The following is a 22587-nucleotide window of genomic DNA, read 5'->3' as shown; positions in this document are numbered from 1 at the left end:
TCAGAATACCCCAAATTGGAGCGACAGACAAACAGAAAACACCACAGAAACACCCTCCCCCTCTTCGCTTCCCCCCTCCCACTTGCACCCCCTCCGGAGGAAAATGCAAGAGGGGGGAATTCCCGCCATGAAGTCGGTTTCTATCCGGCATAATTGTCAAATACCGTTTCTTATTTCCAATCCATTCATTTTTTGTACTTAGAATGAGACATTTAATGTATTTTCTATAAATATAGCTTGAATTCGTTTTTTAGTTCAGTATTATTGGCAAGAAAATCATGATTTTAAGTGTTCCATCACACAAATACACAATTTGCAGTATATGGGACTAAATGTTTAAAAACAGTTTTGGAACGAGCCTGTCAATAACGTCACCACACCCATGGCGATTTACCCAAAACCTGTAGAAGTATTCATGTTCTTTTATTCATTTAATGAATTAACATTTATTAGTACGATTAGTTTAAAGCTATTGGTACAAAAATATATTTGTAGTTGTAATACGTATTGTAACATCTAGTTTAAGACACATAATATTGAATATAATCTTGCTAAACAAGAACTTGATTTTTAATCGCTCAAAGGTAATGCATTGTAATGCGGTTTCACTTGACCGCGTACTGCACTATTACAGCGATCAATCTACCACTTCCCGTGGAATCTATGGAAGTGTAAAATACATCTTTTCACCAACGGCGCTTGTCTATCACCGTCAAAATGTTGCGTTTAACGCCATTTTAGGTAAATTACTGTTATATTTTGTTAGTATAGAGTGTTAAATATGTGCTAGTGATTGAATTATGGACTTTTTACTCCCGGAAGTCTGATATGCCGTGCATGTTTCATGTGTTGTAGAGTCTGCACAACCGGTGACTTATGCGCGCCACACAAATCATTGAACCGAACGAACAAGCCGATTGACAGTGTGTAGCGCGGCGAGGCCGGGGATAGATAGATCTAGATAATGACTGAAAACGTACGAAGAAACGTGGGGTCAAAACAGAAGCTAACTTATTAAGTTATGATCTAAGCATGCGTGTTTGTGTGCAGCTCTAGACTACAAATACTAATGCATGTATCTACTGAGCAGAGTGGAAGAAAACCCTTTTGTTTTAATTTAATTTTGTTTTACCTAACTTTAGAGTTTAACTCGAGTCTCGACTGTCTTGACCAAGTCAGAACTTGGGTTGGGAGTAGTATTTGTCATTAGGGGCGCTGGTCCGAGAATAAAGATCGTTTGCATACATGTAAAGGCGCTGGCGGCTGGTCCGAGAATAAAGATCATCCGCGCAAACAAAGTAGGATCGTCTTTGTAAATGCGGACAGGTGCGTCCAAAAAAACAAGGATCATCCGCATTTTGGCAGATGTTTATATTTCCGCTCCATGCGTTGGCTATGCAATAAAACAGATTCCGCGCTGATTTTCTGGATGCATTTTACATTGACTTTGTACAGAGACTTAAACGTTATGAGCTGGATCTATAAATCCTTGTGAAGACTGACAACCCACAAAAGTAGATGATGAACTGGGGTTATTTTCTTCTGGGAATCCGTTTTTCGCATCTCCAAGACAAGTACCATTTGAAAGAGCATGAAAAATACATCTAAGATAATACCAAGATCATCATGCATCACCCTCCAAGTACGGCAACATATAGCGAAATAACGATAGTCTAATGTTTGAAAAAACACCCATTTTTGGTCCCCCTTAAAGGTTTACACCAGTTTTGGAAACGCCCCCCTCTCAAATAATTAAATGGAAGCTCATAATAGTCCCATAATAGCTAGTTCTTCTATAGCGCTTTTCCGGACTGAAGGCCCTATCAATTGGTCATTGGATTCAGGCTTACCCGCACACAATGTATGCACATTCTCCACTCCCTTGGTAGGCACATTCATGGGGCACTAGAGGGCGCTTCGGTCGCGTACGAAAATCTGAATGGCCTTGCTGCGGTGGGTCGGCAATAATCAGCCCAAAACTTGGATATGGGAGGTTGGAAGGATATATCTTTTTTATAATGTTATCCGGTCTTACCCTTAACCATCCTATGTTTAATCTATGTAGAAATAACATGCGAGTATGATAAAAGAAACATCGGGACCATTACTGAAGTAACTTTTAAAATATTAGCCTAGAAATGACCACCAAACGGAAAAAATTGACATTTTTTCCCGACAAATCTTCATAAAATCTGAGTTATAAACAAGTCACATCTAGGTACACTAATACAAATACGATTTTCTGAAAATTCAGGTATGATTTTTTAAGTTTCTTTCAAGTATATTTCTGCGCATTGCAGCGCCAATATTCTTCACTGCTTCAAAATCACCCTTGAATTTTTTTTTTGTAACGAATTTGATACGAGGTCCGCGAGTGTTCCCCGTTCTTTGCGTGTTGAAAGTTGGTAATACATAGTTTGCATTGACTCGTGCACGAAAAAATGGTCGAAAAACAAAATGTCAAATGAAGAAATAAACAAGCTTTTGTACAGTTATAAGAGTTCTACCGAGGTTTCTTTGTCGATTTAATTTATTATATAGTCTCAATTAGAATTCAGAATTATCTCACTGAAAAGTTAAGAAACCGACTATGTTCTCGATCGTAGTTATTTTCATTTTGCCAGCAGCCGATCTAGCGTTGTTTGGGCAAAAAGCTAGGCCGCTGCCTTCCCACCACGAACCTTTCCGAGTCCCGCTAAAATGGCGCGCTGCGGAGCTCCGAAGCTGCGTTGGTATCGCTGCAAACTCTCAGCCGGCTAGCTCCCCACGACGGACCATTCGCGGTATGGCGAGAGTGTGTGTGTGAGGTATGATTTTGGATTCGAGAACGCACGTAACGCAACCGTGCGCGTCATTTTCAGCTGTCGAATGTGTACGACCAACGATTTTTAGTACAGATACTTGGTCAGTTTTCTTCTTAAATCTTTGGTTTTACAACATTTAAAAATATAATTTCTTCAAATCTGCTCCTGACTCGGTTCAGACTAATTGTCTGATGTGTTTTCAAGTCAATTTTTTGAATATATTTTTTTGCATGAATTTGCCTACCCTTGGGAGCATTCCAGCCAGGCATCATTTTTACAAGCGCACACTTGCTAATCTAAGCACATTGGGTGGTATTCTCTTAAGTTAAGCCGGGACTAAGTCCAGACTAAACAAGAATTTTAGTTCGCACTTCTATGGAATGCTAGGTTTCATCTTCCTCCTTCAATATTCATGACAAAGATAATCTACCAAGGACTTTGTTGAAATTTAGTGTATACTCATATTATCTTTTTCTTCCTATTTCAGTGCAAAATTAATTTTTTGGACACTTTTCATTGAAGGATTAAAATAATCTGTTCAGGGTAAATTAGTTCACAACAGGCACTCCATAAAAGTGTGAACTAACTAAGCACGCGCTAACTTAGTACGCGCTACCGGAATACCACCCATTAGCTTTCGCATCCTACCGGTACCCATTTAACCCCTGGGTGGAGAGTAGCAAATGTAGATCAGTGTCTTGACAAAGGACATTAGTGCCGCGATATACTTCTTTTTGTGTACAGTACCGTACTTGTAACTTTACCATCGACTCCCGATTGTCCCACGCAAAGGACGCGGCAAAGGTCGCGGCAAAGGACGCGGTCAAAGGTGGTCTTGAGGGTTCCCTTTCTCTTTTTTACTATCCTAAAAGTGCAACGGTTATTGTTTGTTGCTACTCTCAGCTGGCCCCTCATGAAGAACCACACAAGTCAATGGAAAGTTGTGTGACAACTTGTGACTTTTTTAAACCCCCATTGGCAAGCAGCAAGGTTCACAGCTGACGGCTTCGATACACACAAGAAGCAAAAGTTAATGATAAACATTGAACAGTGTTTAAGACCCTTAAAATAAACGTCTAGTGAAGGAGACGGATGAACAGATCATTTAGCCTCCATGAATTTTTAAAAGAAAAAAAAGTTTTTACCCATGTACACTGTATTTATGTACATATTTTGTTCAAAGACACTACATTTTATTAGAGCAACATATTATTAAAATAAAAATATTGTTATTGCCAATTTAAAGCTTATCTGCCGTAGTTTACAGGAGGGATTAGACTGCCCTGCAAGGTCACTGGACAGGTGGGTATCTCATCAACTCAGCTCTCAGTTAACATAAGAAAAAGAGGATCATGGGGGACCAATGGTCACCGATTAGGCATTGTTTGTTATATAGAGGGCGTAAGTAGCTACAAGTAGTGCAGTGGGCCTTTAAAGAACAAAATGTAATTAATTTAGCTCTTGTAAATCATTGTACTGAAATAGATAACTGGATTCAATTTTTCTTCGTACAAAACATGTTGCTATACTGAACATGTACAGTGTTTATAAATGCTCCTTTTGAGGACTCTTCACATAGATTGTAAACAGTTCCTTACGTAAAGTTATTTATTCATGGCATTATATAAATTGTGGTGGGCAGCCAATGGCTGAATCGTTCACATTTTACAAGCAAATAAAAAACATTAATTTATAAATACATTACAAATGGTCAAATTATATGTTTCAATGCAACCATGTATGGACAAAAATCTGTTCCGTCATAAATCAATAACAAAGAAAATAAAGGTTCATGACTACTCCTTTGAATAATACAAAATAAATAAAAACTAATAGGACATGTGCTCATGTGTAAGCTTAAATTTTCTCCCGCCATAACATGCGTCATGTGAATACAGTAGCTTTTATGAATGGACGGCTGCTATACTGTGCATGTGGCCCTTGACACATAACCTTGTTACCTATCTAAGTTTTGTTTGTATCCACACGTTTGAATGAATGAACTCTTCGCTTTATTAGCTTCCAACTTTGAAAGGAAGCTCACCCAAGGCTCTTACTAGCCTTCATTCCAGGTGCTGGATATATTTGATGTGCAGGTTGTACTTCAGATAAACGCAAACAAGCAAATGAAGTACTTTGGGAGCAGTAAGAGATTCAAATCTGGAAAGATTATAAAAAAAGCTCTAAAAAGAACTAAACAAATGGCTCCGGTAAAGATGAAAAAATAATGAAATACCAGTACATGTACAATACATACTGTAAGGATTGTTGTTTGAAAGTACACACACATGTACAGGTATATGTTTTGTTATGACCAGGAAAATCACTGAATACCAGTAAAACACACTAATACTCTACTTTTATGCTGACTATAAATCCAGAAACTTTTGACATGAAATGTTTGCAAAAACAGGTGCAATGTCATCATGTGCAAGACATATTTGTTTATCGTACATATTGCCTTTTAAAGGATGAGTAGATGTCTATAAAGTCCTTCATACATTTGCAGATTATTTACTAGAGTATACTAGATGGCAGTGCTCGACGCTAACAGGAGCCTGGGACACATGTGCGCCCACAGTCTACCAAAATTTGGAAACTTTGACGTACAGTTAACAAATGAAGTATTCATACCGTTTACAAGTTTTGTAATTTCTTAAAGCTACTCTTGAGCTCTGGTATGGGAATAGTATGTCAAGTTAACAGAACATGGCTATAATCCGTTCTTGTTTATCCTGCAGTAGATTGATTATTTGAACCAGTAAACAAAAACTAGCTGGAAATCATCTTCAATCAAAACAACAACTCTCATGATTTGCACATACATGTATGTCATGTAGTGACCTGTGATTTGTGCCAATGTATGTCTCTTGAAAATGTGACATGTCAAGGCTTACATCTAAAAGAATTTATCTCTGGTCCCCTAATTCAACAAGCCCACCTTGCATTCTTTAGTTGTGAATAACACAAAAGTCATTTAGTTGCCCATTCATGCAGACTCCAGTCCTAACCCCCTTCCAAAACAAAGTTAGTGTGTAGCCCTTCGTGATAGGTTTTCTTGGGGCTATTCTATTAATGTGCTGCGTGACGTACGGGACGCTGTGGTCCCGTACGTCACGGAGCACATTAATTACAATAAAAATTAATTAAAAAATTGGTCAGAACTAAAACTTTCCACAAATGAACTAGCCCATAATAGCCACAGACTCATACCAAAAGATAGCCATATAAATAATTTCATCTGTTGTTATTTCTTGTTTAAAGTCTCTAAATGTCCCGTACGTCACAATCCAAATAGCTTGGACCTGCCCTTAAGCGCATATTGAAATGGCGGCCTTAATCGTGTAGTGGTGTATGAGGGCATGCTGAATGTCTGTGACTGAGACTAGTCCGTAGTAATGATTCAAAGAGGGCGGGGCCTTGAATGAAAGCAAATTACCCTCAATGAATAAACCACAAAGAATGCAGGTTTTTATGAAAGATTGAGTGCCTGCATTGTGCATGCTTACTCATTTGTAATACAATGGAGATTGTAGGCAATAGAGAGATTTTTCTCTTTGCAATTTGTATGCTGTAGACACCATTGCATTGTATCTATGAAGTTATCAATTTAGGGTGAGTTAAATGTACACTCTTCGCTACGATAATGTATTTGATGTATACGTGTACATGTAAGTGTACCTGTATTTATTTGACTCCTTTATTTGTGCTTATTTGAATGTGTTGAGACAAAAGGATGTGATGTTAAAAGCTTCTATTACATGTAAGTGTTCGGAGCCCTAAATTTTCAAAAAATTTGATGGCAAAATTTCAGTTATATTGTAGCATAATGTTCTCTCACCCCCCTTCCTCTCTCTCTCTCTCTCTCTCTCTCTCTCTCTCTATATAAAATCATGTTCTCTCACCCTCCCCCCTCTCTCTCTCTCTCTCTCTCTCTCTCTCTCATGTTCTCTCACACCCCTCTTCCACCTCTCTCTTTCAGCTTGTCTTGTTCACATCGTGTCTATGCAGACAGGCAGGATACATGTTAATTCTGACACCTCATGATGAGTCTTTCTTTCTCTCTCTACCGTCAGTGTCCTACAATTTGTACATGTAGTATCATAGTATCCTGGCCATGATCCATCACCACAACATTGATAATCATTGTGATCATTATAATAATAATAACTACAATAATAATTTGTCGCTGTTTTCACGAAGTGACGGTAGTGAAAAAATAATTGCATTCACTTTGCGTGACGATTTTCCTCACTACCGTCACTTCGTGAAAACAGGGACGAATTGTATTACAGTCAAACCCATCTGTAAAGATGTTTCAACGATAAACTATATTCAACGGAGACAAAACATGTGGTATTTGTAGACTGGCAGTCTTTCTATACAGGTGGTCACTCCAGCAGGTTTGACTGTATTATTAAGGGTAGTGTACAGGTAGTAGTAGTAGTAGTAGTAGTAGTAGTAGTAGTAGTAGTAGTAGAAGTAGCAGTAGTAGTAATGATGGTGATGATAATGATTTATTTATTATTTTTGGAAAGTTTACCAGTATACATGTTTAATTATTTCTCCAATTTCTCTTTGAATTGCTGTTTCCTGTAGGTTTAGTGCTGATCAAACTGACTCGGTGTAAGGGTGTATGGTACACGGAGACCAAGGTTGAGGTACGTATAGCACACTTAAAGCCCCAGTGCACTACTAATAGCTACTTGCACCCTCTAAAGAGCAAACAATGCCAAAGCGGTGTCCATTGGTTCCCCATGGTCCCCTTTTTCTGTAAATGTTAATTGAGAGCTGAGTTGATGAGATAACCACCTGTCGGTGACCATGCAGCGAGCTCTAATCCCTCCAGGCCAAACTGGTGCAGAATGCAGATAGGCTTTAAATGCTTTTCACACTTGTTTTGCCTAGCCCGGACTAATTTTTTGGCTTTTCACACATGCTGTTGTAGTCCCGTACTCCTACGTAGCGCCTACGATGTATCCTGTGATCAGAAAATTCATGTTAGCATCGCAATTGGAGAGTTAGCCAACTAACCTTGTACTTTATAATAACTTTCGTAAATTTGCGTCTGAACAGGAAGGGGGCTAAGCTAAGGACTATAGGTGGGGCTAAGACCCCCTTTAATCCCGCCTACACATTCTGATGGCAGGACCATCATGTCGTGTGTGGTGGGTTTTAGAAATCTCCACCTTGAAATAACTTGCACACCTGTACAGTGACCTATTGTTTGAGTAGAACAAGAAGAGGGGTGGGTGGTTCACTCTGTATCTAAAACGGACAATGCGACGTAGAGCTTTGCATACTTGTAAAACTACACGTAATGCTGGTACGTACTTTGAAATGGTATTTTAAAAATCAACAAAGCATTCAAAACTAAAGCGAAAACAGAAACTGTTAAAGGGAAATCCAACCTTGATAAAAAATTACACATGTACATGTATTCTGGAGGAAAGACAGATCAGAGAACTAGACATGTGAAAGTTGAATTGATATTGGACGAGTGAGCTGCTTGCAAGAAGCTAAATGTACACTATGCATGTACATGTATGTACCGTCGATGTCAGTCTTCTTATGACTAGCTCATGATTTTGCCTGAATAAAGATTTTTTTTCTATTTAAAGCTTTTTACGTTTTCTTTCTTTCTTTAAAAACAAGGGGTTAGGGGATACCAATATGTATGATGAATTGATTCCAAACTGAAATGTATTCAGAACTATCTTAGTTTGAAATGTAGCTTATAGCATACTATTAGCTACCTGTACATACATGTACTTTGTACATTTACACTTGTACTGTATCCAGCCATGTGAGATAATTATGTAATCTAATATTAATTGCTGGAGTAATAATTTGTTTATCTTTTACCAACAGGTCTGAAGCATCTTTCCTGAAGAAAGGGAAACATTGAAAAGAGATTTACGGTGGAAAATAGTTGAGCGCCACGGACCAAGCAGGCCCAGGGCTGTAGGTAGCTAGACTGTGAAAGGGGGAGTCTGGACTCACACAAAACACTGTAACACCTACATGAAAGAGAGTAGAAGGGACCAGAGGCGATCGTGACATTCCTAAGAGGATTTGAAGGAGAGACTTTGACGTTGTTTGATACGCAGAAAGGAGAAAAAAAGACTCTTTAACGATGGGGAAGGTACTATCAAAGATCTTCGGAAAGAAGGACATGAGAATTCTCATGCTGGGCTTGGATGCAGCCGGCAAGACAAGTATCCTTTTCACAAAATACACTCAATTTATTTTATTATTTTTACAGCGAGACTGCACACTTGTAGCTTCTTCTTCTTCCATTTTGAGTACATGCCTCTTTACAGAGTTTTCTCGTACTATACTGGTGTGTGCAGGTGGACCACTACACCAGGGTTTCCCCCCTACTCTTATACACATAGTGCAGTGGGTTCTTAACGTGCAAAGGTAGTAACTCTTCTCTACACAGGGCCTCCATTTAACATCTTATCCGAGGGACAGAGCGTTTTCCACTTAACATAGCCTGTGTCTATGAACTAGGGGAGGGGCACATTAACACACAATGCAGGCTTCAATCATCCCCCTCAAAACAGCCAACAATGCCTTAGCGGTACCTGTTGATCCCCCATGGCCATGGTCCCCTTTTTCTTATATCCCTCCTTGATAAACTAGTGCAGATATGGTTTAATTAATTTTGATTATTTAATTTTGAAGGGAAAATTTCAGATCAAAATACTGTATTTTAAAGTGGTTTTCTCTCTATGATCAATAATTTAGTTTTTGTACACAATAGAGGGGGTTAGTAAAACACTACCTGTTACCTATTTCAAATCAAAAGAAAAATTGACAGTGATTTTGCTAATCATGAATATTTTGCTACCATACTTTTAGGAAAGATTTTAATTATGTTTCTTTTACAACAACATTTTCGCCCTTTTACAAGTTTTGAGATTTTTGCTGCGTAAATCCATGCAACACCCCTTTAAGACCAGATGCACTAGTTTGGCCAGGAGGGATTAGACCTCACTGCATGGTCACTGGCAGGTGGTTATCTCATCAAATCAGCTCTCAGTTAACTAATGAAAAAGAGGGCCCAAGTACATGTGTAGGTATAAGTAGTGCAATGAGCCTTTAAATAGCCTCTAAACTACATGCACAATGTTGCTAGCATGTTACGCCGTTGGGCACATGTCAATTATTTGTTATCTTGATCACTCACTGTAAGTTTCATTGGATTCTGTGAGATTCTATTTTCTATATATTTACCAGAACTCAAGATTATATTGTTAATACAGTATACAGTATGACTGTGTACAGAGCACTTCCCTACTATGATATCATGCATCAGTCATGCATGGTATCATAGTGTACTGAATGAACTAGGGTGTCCTCACTGTGTGAAGTGCTATGCATCATGGGTAAGACAGTTCCTCATTTTCCTGCAGTAATTAACACAGGAGATTCAATTAGGCATGAGTAGGGCTATCCCCCTTTGTAGTGTTCTAGGCTCGGTGTGTATGTACAGTACTCAGGGGTTTGGTGTCGGCACTCTGGTACATGTGGCTGCTGTGCAGTATGTAGAAGAGTGTTTTAATACATGCACATGTACATGTATGTGGGGAAAGAAAGCTACTTCTACATGTGTCTGTACTTGTGTGTGATGCATGGAGAGAGAGAGAGAGAGAGAGAGAGAGAGAGAGAGAGAGAGAGAGAGAGAGAGAGAGAGAGAGAGAGAGAGAGAGAAAAAAAAGAGAAAGAGATATATAGAGAGAGAAGGGGGGGAAAGAGATAGAGAGAGGGGGGAGATAAAGAAAGATAGATATAGAGAAAAAGATGTAGAGTGGGGGAGATAGAGAGAGAGATAGAGAGAGAAAGAGAAATATAGATAGAGAGAGGGGGATAGGGGGGGGGGGGGGAGAGGGGGGGGGGGGGGGGGGGAGAGAGGGGGGAGCGAGGGAAGGGGTGGGAGAGACAGACAGATCTACAGAGATAATAATAATATTATTTCCAGTGTAATTATTTCTGTATGCACATTCCCTTTGCACAGGATGTATTAGTGATCGCTTGACGATTCATATGGCATCATAATCTCTTTTTTTCTACTAAAAGATAGGGAAATCTGACCTTTGAGATTTACCTGTACATTGTACATGTACATGTACATGTACATGTATGTACGTGTACTGTGTACATTGTATAGACTATGAAGGTGAGTGATAGAGAGAGAGAGAGAGAGAGAGAGAGAAGGGGGGGGGGCAGGGGAGAGGCACACATGTACAATGTACATGTACAGACAGACAGAGAGAGAGAGAGAGAGAGAGAGAGAGAGAGAGAGACAAAGTCATAGACAGAGAGGGGAGGAGGAAGAGGCAAGTAATGCAAAAACCAGAGGAAGATCCTCTGAGGAGTTTGAGAAAAAGAGAGAATGAAAGTAAGACAGACAGGTAGGCAGACAGAGAAAGGGATGGGGGTGTGAATGTGAGGGAGGTGGAGCGGGGGAGAGAGATAGAACAGAACAATTATGAGAAAAGCAGGTCAAATAGCTTGAGAAGGAGTTTGAGAGAAAGAGGGAGAATGGGGGTGGGCAGGAATGAACACTTAAAAAGAAATAGAAAGAGAGAGAGAGAGAGAGAGAGAGGGAGAGCAAAATTAGAGGGCGGGGGGAGGGGGTTTCAAATTCAAATATTGAGTAGTATACCCTTTTTTAACTGCACTCTATCGGAGTCACACCGATGAAAATACCGATTGAATTTTCCTTATGTAAACAAAGGTGAAACCGCAGTTTTCCCCCTGTCGGTTTCTAACTGCCGGTGAAATTCACTCGCTGTGGCGAGCCCTCGCCGGAAGTGAAGAATTATTACGTAATTATTAAGCCCGCGCTCCATCTAGCTAGCATGCAGCTTGTTTAAGTCAACAAACACAGCTGGTTACGGTAAAGCGCGCGTATACTGCGACCTTTGACCATTTTAATCGCTGTTTTAATCGCCCTTTTCTCCCGAACGTTTTCTAACTGCACGTTTCATCGGTGTCACACCGATAGAGTGAGAATTTCTCCTGCTCTAGAGCAGGAGAATTTAATCGCCTATTTCTCTTCTTTTCATCGGCTATTTAATCGCCTTTTTCTCCTCTGTTGCTTTCTAACTGGCACTTTCATCGGATGCGTCCGGATGCATCCGATGGAAATCGGTGCAGTTAGAAAAGGGTAGTAGAGAAACCGTTAGACAAGAAAGTTAGAAAGAGAGAGAAAGACAGAGGTGAGATAGCGAGAGAGACAGACAGACCGACAGGGATATTGAGAGAAAAAGAATGAGAGGGAGTGACTGAGTTGGAGAGAGTAGGAAGGAAGTGGGTGAGAACACACCTGAGAAGGAAGGAAATGAAGCAAATAGAGCACATATTACAGTGTCAAGTGTTCATGACCGACCGTACTTCATTATGAATGCAGCCTTTATTATCTCATTCACAATAGAGTACATATTACCGTGTCAAGTGTTCATGACCCACCGTACTTCATTATGAATGCAGCCTTTATTATCTCGTTCACAATAGAGTACATATTACCGTGTCAAGTGTTCATGACCCACCATACTTCATTATGAATGCAGCCTTTATTATCTCGTTCACAATAGAGTACATATTACCGTGTCAAGTGTTCATGACCCACCATACTTCATTATGAATGCAGCCTTTATTATCTCGTTCACAATAGAGTACAACTCAGTACATATTACAAAGCAAGTGTTCATGACCGACCGTACTTCATTATGAATGCAGCCTTTATTATCTCGTTCACAATAGAGTACATATTACCGTGTCAAGTGTTCATGACCCACCATACTTCATTATGAATGCAGCCTGTATTATCTCGTTCACAATAGAGTACAACTCAGTACATATTACAAAGCAAGTGTTCATGACCGACCGTACTTCATTATGAATGCAACCTGTATTATCTCGTTCACAATAGAGTACAACTCAGTACATATTACAAAGCAAGTGTTCATGACCGACCGTACTTCATTATGAATGCAGTCTTTATGACCTTGTTCACACTCACAAAATTCATCATCAAACATGTACATGTACATTGTTCATGAAAACCATAGAAATACGTGTACAATTATTAAGTACCTGCTTAAGTGACGACGTGTATAGAAAGAGCACAAAAGATGGTCTTTGTAGACAGGTTACATGTACATGTTTCAATGAGAAAAACCATTTTCAAGGGAAACTAAAAATGTCTTGGTAGTCAGGTGGTCCTTGTAGACAGAATATTATCTTTTTTTAACAATTTACCTGTACTTGGCAGTACTCATGACACTCATCCAAACTCTATCATTCTCTCTATTTTTCTTGTGCGCCTCGGAGTAGCATTGTCTAGATAGACGGCGCTATATAAATGCCTATTATTATTATCATTATTATGGCCACTAAAGCAGGTTTGATTTTTTAAGAAAAGCGCAGTAAACTTGGTACATGTAAGGCTTGTTCGGGTATGGAGCTGTAAACCATGCACAGACGTACCTCAAGATTTCCATATTTAAATCAAAATTGTCTTTATGAAACGGCTCAAGTTTGCAAAGCACATTAAACAGCGCTGTGTAGTTGAGTGAGTCACTGCCTATTTTTAACAATTACAAATAAAGGCACATGTATGGTTTTATGGATGTTTTAATGGGAAGTCCCTCCTAAGGAAACATTGCCAGCTTCCCTGTTTAAATGCAATAGAGTGTGTTTACACAACTAGAAATATTCAAACAAACATTTTGAGAGTTGTGAATTACACTGTATATCAGGTAAATGTAGATTTGCTACAAACTCACTGATAATGTTCATTACATACATGTACATTGTACATGTAGTTGTACTGGACAAAAATGACAGTGTTTGTATTTGAAATCTATTTATGAAGTACATTTGTCTTAACTTTGTCCATGTTGATAAACAAAATGTGCTCCGTTTCCTGCTAGAGAATTGAAGAGTCATTGTAGGTTTCTACGATGTCATTTTATAAATGTTTTCAAGTCTGCTATTTTTGTCAAGTTAATGCGGGGTTCAGGTTCTATGCTGCATTGGTGTAGATACAATGTACAAGTATGGGCAAAAGGGCACCCCCCAAAAAATATAAAAAGGGGAGAGGGATGGCGGAAATTAACGAAGCTTGTACAGAGTGTGGTGTAGTGCCCTTTCACAGTACATGTCAAGGAATGAGCTCTTTAAGTGGTCATGGTGCTTCACTGTTTAAGACTCTATCAAGAGAGGAAATTGAAGATTTAGCTTAACGTGAAGTTGTCATATTCTAAGCTACTCAAAAGAGATGATCACAATGACTCACTTATCTTATACATCAGATCAGGTCTGCATAGTTAAGTGATTAGTACAGGTTGTACGTGTAGTACAGTACATGATTAATATGTGCACAGTACAATGTTCATCGCAATGTACATGTACATCACTTGGCTTTCAATAGATAAATGAGTTCTAGATGAGTTATCAATAACATGATACAATATTAATCTGTTATTTATAATAAGGCTGTGCACAACAGTGCAATGAGGTACCGAGTACACTCCCAGGCTTACACTCGAATATTCGGAGCCCATGTTTTTATATAATTTTTTTTGCCACCACCATACCACTGGAGCAGTATTCCAAGTCCATCGCGGAAAACGCATGCAATTTTACTTCGAGTTGCAGTTGAAGGTGCTGATTTAATAATAATAATAACAGTGAACAATGCTGTTTTAAAAACCAAAGATGGCAGAATGATCCATTTTCCTTCGAGTCCAAACAGAAATCCGGACATTTGGTCCCAGTTTCTGAATGGTGAGTTTGACAGTGCTTGAGTTGGGGAACATTTTTACCGACGGTACCATGCCAGCGGCAGGCGCTCTCCCTGGCACGGCTAAGCGTCGGCCTGGACAGTGCCAGGTGACGGGGATTTATTTATTTATTTGTATTTTATTTTATTTTTTTATTTTTTTTTTGCGGCCGAATATTCGAGTACGAGAAATCGTACTCGAGTAGTTGTCAACCGTGCAGGTACTCAAGCATTCGACTACTCGTCGCAGCCCTAATTTATAAGCTACTGAAATCATGGCATTTGATTGGCTGAGAGCAAATTTGTCATAGATATTTAGCATTTGTTATTGATAACAAGTTTTATGTGATGTACATGTTGTATACACAAGTACACGTACTGTACATCAGGCCTTAAATTTCAATATTTTTAGGGCAAGGCCACTTTTTTGTAGGGCACATTCTTATATTACAGCACAAATAGAAAGAATTGGAAAGGGCACACAAAATCTCCAAGGCCAATGAGAGGGGCATTGAGGCCAATCAAAAGGGCATCCACGGCCATGGCCTTGGTGGCCTTGGATTAATTTAAGCCCTGGTATATTGTACATGTATACATCACATAATAATGTACTTGCCTTTCAAGATACAAACATGAGTTCTGAGCCCTGTTTTGTAGAACAAGTGGACGGAAAGTATTTTGTACATTGTCTACAGTGTGTACAATGTGCATGTACTGTACATCTAACATTGTCAGAATGTGGTTTACTCCTCGCAACTATTCAATAGATTTGTAACCTGCGTGTAAATTAATTTGTGAAATAACGACTGAAATTCATCCATTAAACGATGCTTAGTACAGTACTGTCCTGCTCTAGTTTCAGTTGCGTACTACCTTCAATAATGGCATTGCACTTGCGCACGTGACACACTTTCAAAGCATGTGAACAAATATGTACTGTATGCGTTATCTACAGTTGTGCTCAAAATTGATTAAGCTCATGAGTGTAATATTTCACACTGTTTGTAGCTAACATCATAATTGTCATAGCAACAAATAAGCAAACAATAAACAGGAAGTACCAATGATACATGTAGCTTTTTACTAATGAAGAATTTAGAAGAGTATTGTTGTTTTCCATAAGGTGCACTTGCACATGTGACAGTAACACACATTCAAAGCATGTGTACACTACAGTTGTGCTCAAAATTAATTACGGTAAGCTCATGAGTGCATTATTTCCTAATGATTGTAGTCACTGTAACATCAGAATTGTTACAGCAACGAATAGGCAACAGATATGCAGGAAGTACCAATAATAGCTTTTACTAATAAATGAAGAATTTAGAAAGGTACCGGAATGTTATTTTCCATAGGGTATGGATAATTATGAATACAACTGTACAAGTACCGTATGTAATGTACTGTATGCACGCCGAGTATATGAACATGTTGAGCTGTTGATGAACAAGTTTACAAATTCCGTGTGTAGTGTATGTCTACATGTACAGGGGGAAAATACAGACCTGTACATGTATGTAGATTAAGCTTTAAGGCCATTAAAAAAAATATACATGTTTAGCGTCCCCGCCCGCTTCCTTTTTGGGGGCTGCCTCCTATTTTTTTGGTTTTTTTTGTTGAAATTTTTGAATTTTTTTTTTGATTTTTTTTTTTTGAAAGATAAAAAACATGAAAAACACTGGTAAAATCGCTCTATTTCTGATTTTAAAAAAAAAAAAATTGTCGGCGGCCATCTTGAAAAAAAATAGCCTCGACTGTCAGGGAAAAAGTACCGAGCGGCCATTTTGAGCGGCCATTTTGAAAGAAAAAAAAAATAAAAAGGGCCTCCTCTTTCCTATTTTTCGAAAAAAACAGGACGCTAAACATGTTTTTTTTTTTTTTTGGCCTTACAGTTAACAACTGAAATATTCATACCCCTTGTTAATTTGATTAAAAAAATCAGTTATTTAATGCAAGATTGAAGAGTTTAATTACATGTACCCGGTAGTTGAATTCAGGCCTTTGTTGAAAATGAATCGGGACAAATCAATTTTTAACATATTTTAAACATTACAAAACTTAAGGGTATGAATAATTTAGTTATTACATTGTAATTCTGTTTACAGGAGTTCATAAATCTCTTATTATTGGTCTGAAAATCCAATTCATTTCAAGCTTTCACCATTCTGTATGTACCCGTCAGGGCGCGACAAACCCACTTGCCCGACGTCCCGGGGCAACCAAATTGAGCCGTCGGGCAAGTAAATCAAATTATCACTTGCCCGATTCGGGCAAGTGATACTTTTACAGTAATTTCCTAGTGTCCAAGAACTCTACCATTCACCCGTCAACTTCTTACCCGTCGTCAAAATCCAGAAGCAAAAAAGCGATCGTTCCGATTTCGAAAAAACTTCACAGACAGCTAGCCAGCTCAGCAGCGCGCATGCAACAGTGACACTTCAAGCCATGAATGCCGCTCCGCCTCCACGCACGGCCGGCCGTGAGCTAGCTAGAGACAGCTAGCGCGATCGTACCAGCTGCGAGTTTATTCGCGCTCTCTCTCTCTAGCTCTGCAGGCCGCACCGACAGGCCTTTGCTATTCTCTGATTGCCGATTGGTTGAATCACGCCAAATATGACGTCATTATTCTAGGGAAATGAACACGTGCGAATCGGAATGGAATAAACAACAGGGATTTTCTAGTAAGTACAAAAAGTCAAATGTTTGATATTTATTCATAATGACTGTTAATGATTGTGAACATATTATTTAAAACTCGCTGCTCATATAAATCAGATGAATGTTTTTGTCTCGTTTTCAATTTATTACTGCGGTCTCAAGATCCGACCGAGCGAGTCATTTTGATAATAGTATCGAGACCCCCAGAATATAAGCCGTTGTTGTTTTGTTTTCATGGTTTTAGCGACGTTGTTTAGTCTAGTTTTCGCATACTTATCCGAGATTTATCGTAAAATATCTTCAATATTATTATTTAGTAAGAATTTACAAATTTTGGCATGATATTTATAGCAGTGAATGATGAAATAAAAATGTCCGTACTTTATTTAAAATAGTTGATTACCCATTATTTACATGACGTTTCTTGATGGAAGAGTTGACCCAAATTATTAACAGCTGAAAATTAGCCTACGTTTCCAAATGACAGCGGCTTGCACAGACACACATGTGATGTTGCACCATGGTACATGTGGCTACCATTAATGACATGTTTGTATCATATTTTTTACAACAGGGTCATTATGCTTTTTTACATGACTGAATATTAAAAACTTAAACCTGCTTGAACCATTCTACCTTGCCGAGATTCATGTGAATCTGATTATTTATGGAGAATCAATAAAATGCGTTTTTTAAACCTTCAACCATCCTTTGTTGACCATTTTCTTTGACATATTAGGTTATTATTCAGTACAGTTACACTGTACATGTATGTGCATTCATTTGCTATCTAAAACACTAACTTATCATTACGAGATAATAAATGCTTTAACCTCGAGTCCTTTTTCGCTTTAAAGTTTTGGGCAAGTGGAAATATTGTTTGGGCAAGTAAATTGAAAACCCACTTGCCCGACAGGGCAAGTGGTGAAAAAAATTCTTGTAGCACCCTGCCCGTATATTCTGTCTGATTCAATATTGAGTTATTGACCTTAAACCAGTCTTCCTTTCACAGCCGTGTTATAAATATAAACTGGGACTTGGTTCAATCAGTCACGACTATCATAACTCTAAACTCTCTTATTATTGGTCCGATTTATTTCAAGCTTTCACCATTCTGTGTACCTGTATGATTGATCAATGAGTGTTTACCTTAACCAGTGTTCCTTCCTCAGCGGTGTTATATAAACTGAAGCTGGGCCAATCAGTCACAACCATCCCAACGGTGGGCTTCAACGTAGAAACAGTCACATTCAAAAATGTCAAATTCAATGTATGGGTAAGTATCAGAAAACACTATAATTATGTTTATTGAAATATGATGAAGATGGTGGGGGTGGTGGTGGTGGTGGTGGTGGTGGTGGTGGTGGTATTGATGACGATGATGATGGTGAGGATGGTTGTGGTGATGATGATGATGATGATGGTGGTGGTGGTGGTGGTGGTGGTGGTGGTTGTTGTGGTTGTTGTGGTGATGATGGTGATGATGAAGGTGATGATGATGATGGTTGTGGTGATGATGATGATGATGGTGGTGGTGGTGGTGGTGGTGGTGGTGGTGGTTGTTGTGGTGATGATGGTGATGATGAAGGTGATGATGATGATGAAGGTGATGATGATGATGATGAAGGTGATGATGGTGATGTAGTTGGTGATGAGGATAGATGACAATGATGGTGATGATGGAAAATAATAATGGCTAATATAAATTCTGTTATAGTAATAAAAACGATTTCCAAAATAATAGTAATAATAGTTCACACTACAACTACTATTTCTTGACACCTTAGGCCATGTAAAATTGATTACATGTTGATCGTATGGATTTTTTGAAAAAGAGGAGGAGGGTGTACCATGTTATTTGATATTTGATATTTTTCCCAAGATGGCTGCCGCGTGTACAAATAGTATATAATTGAATATGTACATCAACCAACGTTGCTGTAGTGAGTTTGATTTGCCCTAAAATATCAGCATATCGCCGATCATATAGCATATCAACCACTCTACATTTCAATACAATTTTTTCTAGAGTCTTAGTATGTTTGTACAAGAATATTTGAACAGCGTATTTGAAGAAAAGGTGGAAAAGATGCATATGGTAAGTATTCTGTGTTGTTTTCTGAATAAAAAGAAAATATATCAAATATCAAATATAAGGAGGCGGGCGGAAGAAAGGAAGCGGGCGGGGACGATCAACATGAAATCAATTTTACATGGCCTTATAATAATGATAATAATGCTGATGATAATAATCTTAACAACAAGAGTAACAATGTTTTCTTTATGAGTTTCAAGCAATATAGCTATAGTCTGAACACAGCCTGGTTGCAACAAGGTTTTGTTCCTGTATGTTTGATCCAAATTGAGGCACAAGGAAATGTAAATGCCATACTTGTAATGCATATTATTGTAATGTATATGTTTATTTTCGTATGTGCCAGAAAGATTCCTGCTCATTTTTCTTTCCAATGGAATTATTTCTGTATGCACATTCCCTTTTCACAGGAAGTAACTGATCGCTTGACATATGGCATCATTTAACTTTAAAAAAAACCTACAGAAATCTGACCTTGTGATTTACTGGTATGTACATTGTAATATAGACTATGAAAGCAAAGTATGCAGAATCGAGTCGATACACCACTTAAAAACAAATCAAAACCAAATATGAAAATTAACCTGTCTTTCTCTCTCTCTCTCTCTCTCTATCTCTCTTTTTTCTCTTTATCTCTTTCTCTCTCTCTCTCTTTCTCTCTCTCTCTCTCTCTCTCTGCTGAATGTTAGTGGTCCAGATAATCTAACTTGTATGGAGGTGTTACCCAATGTTTACCTAGTGCCAGACTATTCTGCTTCTATTCAATTTTTTTCTAGGATGTTTATGGTCAAAATAGAATTAGACTCAGACATCATGTTCATCTTCTTTTTTTTTTGCAGGATGTTGGTGGTCAAGATAAAATTCGGCCTCTATGGAGGCATTATTACACAGGAACACAGGGGTTGATCTTCGTAGTAGACTGCGCCGACAGGGATAGGATAGACGAAGCAAGGCAAGAGCTCCATCGGATAATCAACGATAGGGAAATGAAAGAAGCTATCATCCTCATCTTCGCCAATAAACAAGACCTTCCAGATGGTAAGAACTCAAACTGATCATCGGACCATTTGGTTCTTTCTCGCCCTTTTTACTATCTTGTCAGTTTTCGCCCCTCATTTCTTTTTCTTTGCACCTTTTTTGTTTTCACTCGCACTCTTTTCTGTTACTCACCTTTATCTTTTTTCTCCCCCATTTTACTTTCTTTCACCCTTTTACTATATATCTCTTGCCCTTTTTCTTCACCTGCCCGTTTATCTTTTTCCCCTATTTTTACCATCTCTTCCCCTTTTTATTATGCTGTTTTTGAGCCAATATATTATGGGTAACACCCTGAAGTGACTGCTAACCAATGATGAGAACCAAACAAAAGTTAACATTTTGTGGTGTCATTTCTGTTTGGCTTTCACAAATTAGAAATAAAAACTGAACCCTAATTTTTGTAACATGAAGCAAGTGACATAATAATAATAATAATAACTATTTCTTATATGGCGCTTTTTCAGGAAGGCCCTATCAAAGCGCCTTACAGATATATATACTATTACCCCGGTCATCGGATTCAAGGCTTACCCGCACACAATGTATGCACATTCTCCACTCCCTGGGGAGCATAGATGCATTAATACCTATGCACCTAGGCATTAATACCTATACATAGATGCATTAATACCTATGCATTAATACCTATACATAGATGCATTAATACCTATGCATTAATACCTATACACAGATGCATTAATACCTATGCATTAATACCTATACATAGATGCATTAATACCTATGCATTAATACCTATACATAGATGCATTAATACGTATGTGCTCTTTGTCTTCCCCTCTGTGCAGCCATGAAGCCCATCGAAGTCCAAGAAAGACTAGGCCTCACCAAGATCAGGGACAGGAACTGGTTCGTTCAGCCTGCCTGCGCGACGTCAGGCGAGGGCCTTCTAGAAGGGTTAACATGGCTAACCTCTAATAATAAACCCTGATCTGATGCAACACAAATATATATATCAACAAAAAAAACAAGAAAAACTAAAGTCTGCCTACTTTTTCTTAGCCTAGCTTCCAGCAGGAGGATATATTCCTTCGCATTCTCTTCCCTATTGTACAGTCTAGCTTTTCGTTGCACCGCCCTCGCTAGTCAAAGGATGTTTTTGGAAAGACTTCAACATGTTTTGCTAGTCGGGGGTAATCGGTAGCGACAAATAGCTAAAGGGGTGTGAGATTGTGAGAAAAAAATGATCTTCTTGTATGGAAACTAGGCTAACTATACCTTCTTGTAATCTTATATAAATAAAGACAATTTTTTAATAAAAAGATTTGTTTATACTTAGATGATTCAGTAGAGTTAATTCTCAGAAAAATGAATTTTTGTTGTTGTTACAATGTGTATATTAATGCTCAAGATACTGTTTGCCTGTATGTACAAATCTCCCATATTGGTTTTGGAAAAGAGTTTCAATGTAAGGCCTGTTTACACATGGTGTGTCCGTTCAAGCGATTTCTTTTAAGTTTCAGCGAATGTCAATTGGGGATGAAGCACAGTGCAGTAGGCAACAATGGTATTACATGTACGGACTACCTATCTGTGTGTTAAACGATGCGGGAATGTGACAAGCTTGGCGCGCACTATACGATCCATCTGTATGATCTGACTTTGAAAGAATTTGTGATAGCAAATGTTATGAACGTTCACACATGTAAAATCTTACTGAGTGAGGCTCTCATATCATTGATGAACTCAACATTTCAAGGGATTTCAGGCTCCCTTGGACGGGAAATGCTAAATGGCGTAGAATCATACAAACGTCAAACTCGCTATTGGCTACGATTTGACGCAGTTTTGGTTTTATTCCGACTTGAAATGATACACACAAATTCCAAGTTGATTGTTTGGCACCTAAATCAGAAAGGAGATAATACAATTCTAATTTCTACAAGAAATTGATTTGCAGTTGGATCGTATAGTTTGCGTTGAGCTTTACTGAAAAAACACAATTCTGCCGGGTTTACAGAGTTGCATGTGAACTAGTCTTGTGATGATTTTGCAGAGGTTTATTGTAATCGGACCTACCTTGCAGTGCCTATGTTGCAATAAAACCATACATTTTCTCAATAGAGTACCGTAGTGTGATGTCATACTGGCTAAGTTGTCAAGGTTGCTGGTTCCAAACAATTTTGTGCTAAACAATGGTGTGGTGATCACACCAGCCTCAAACAGTAAATCGGCCC

The 22587-nt window shown here is 38.5% G+C and overlaps 1 protein-coding gene across 1 annotated transcript; it reads left to right on the top strand.

The window, feature by feature from the left end:
- The first annotated feature begins 611 nt into the window (after nt 1-611).
- LOC591755 (ADP-ribosylation factor 6) lies at nt 612-22587 on the top strand. The gene is made up of 6 exons (XM_030992654.1): nt 612-741; nt 7404-7465; nt 8676-9022; nt 18432-18535; nt 20194-20392; nt 21199-22587. Exons 3-6 carry the CDS (start codon nt 8941-8943, stop codon nt 21339-21341), a joined length of 528 nt encoding a protein of 175 aa, XP_030848514.1. The 5' UTR covers nt 612-741; nt 7404-7465; nt 8676-8940; the 3' UTR covers nt 21342-22587.

Source organism: Strongylocentrotus purpuratus, unplaced genomic scaffold (genome assembly GCF_000002235.5).
Source record: "Strongylocentrotus purpuratus isolate Spur 01 unplaced genomic scaffold, Spur_5.0 spur5_scaffold_20, whole genome shotgun sequence".
Lineage (NCBI taxonomy): Eukaryota > Metazoa > Echinodermata > Echinoidea > Camarodonta > Strongylocentrotidae > Strongylocentrotus > Strongylocentrotus purpuratus.
The sequence above is the reverse complement of the archived record's forward strand: the minus strand, read 5'-3'. Positions and strand labels throughout refer to the sequence as shown.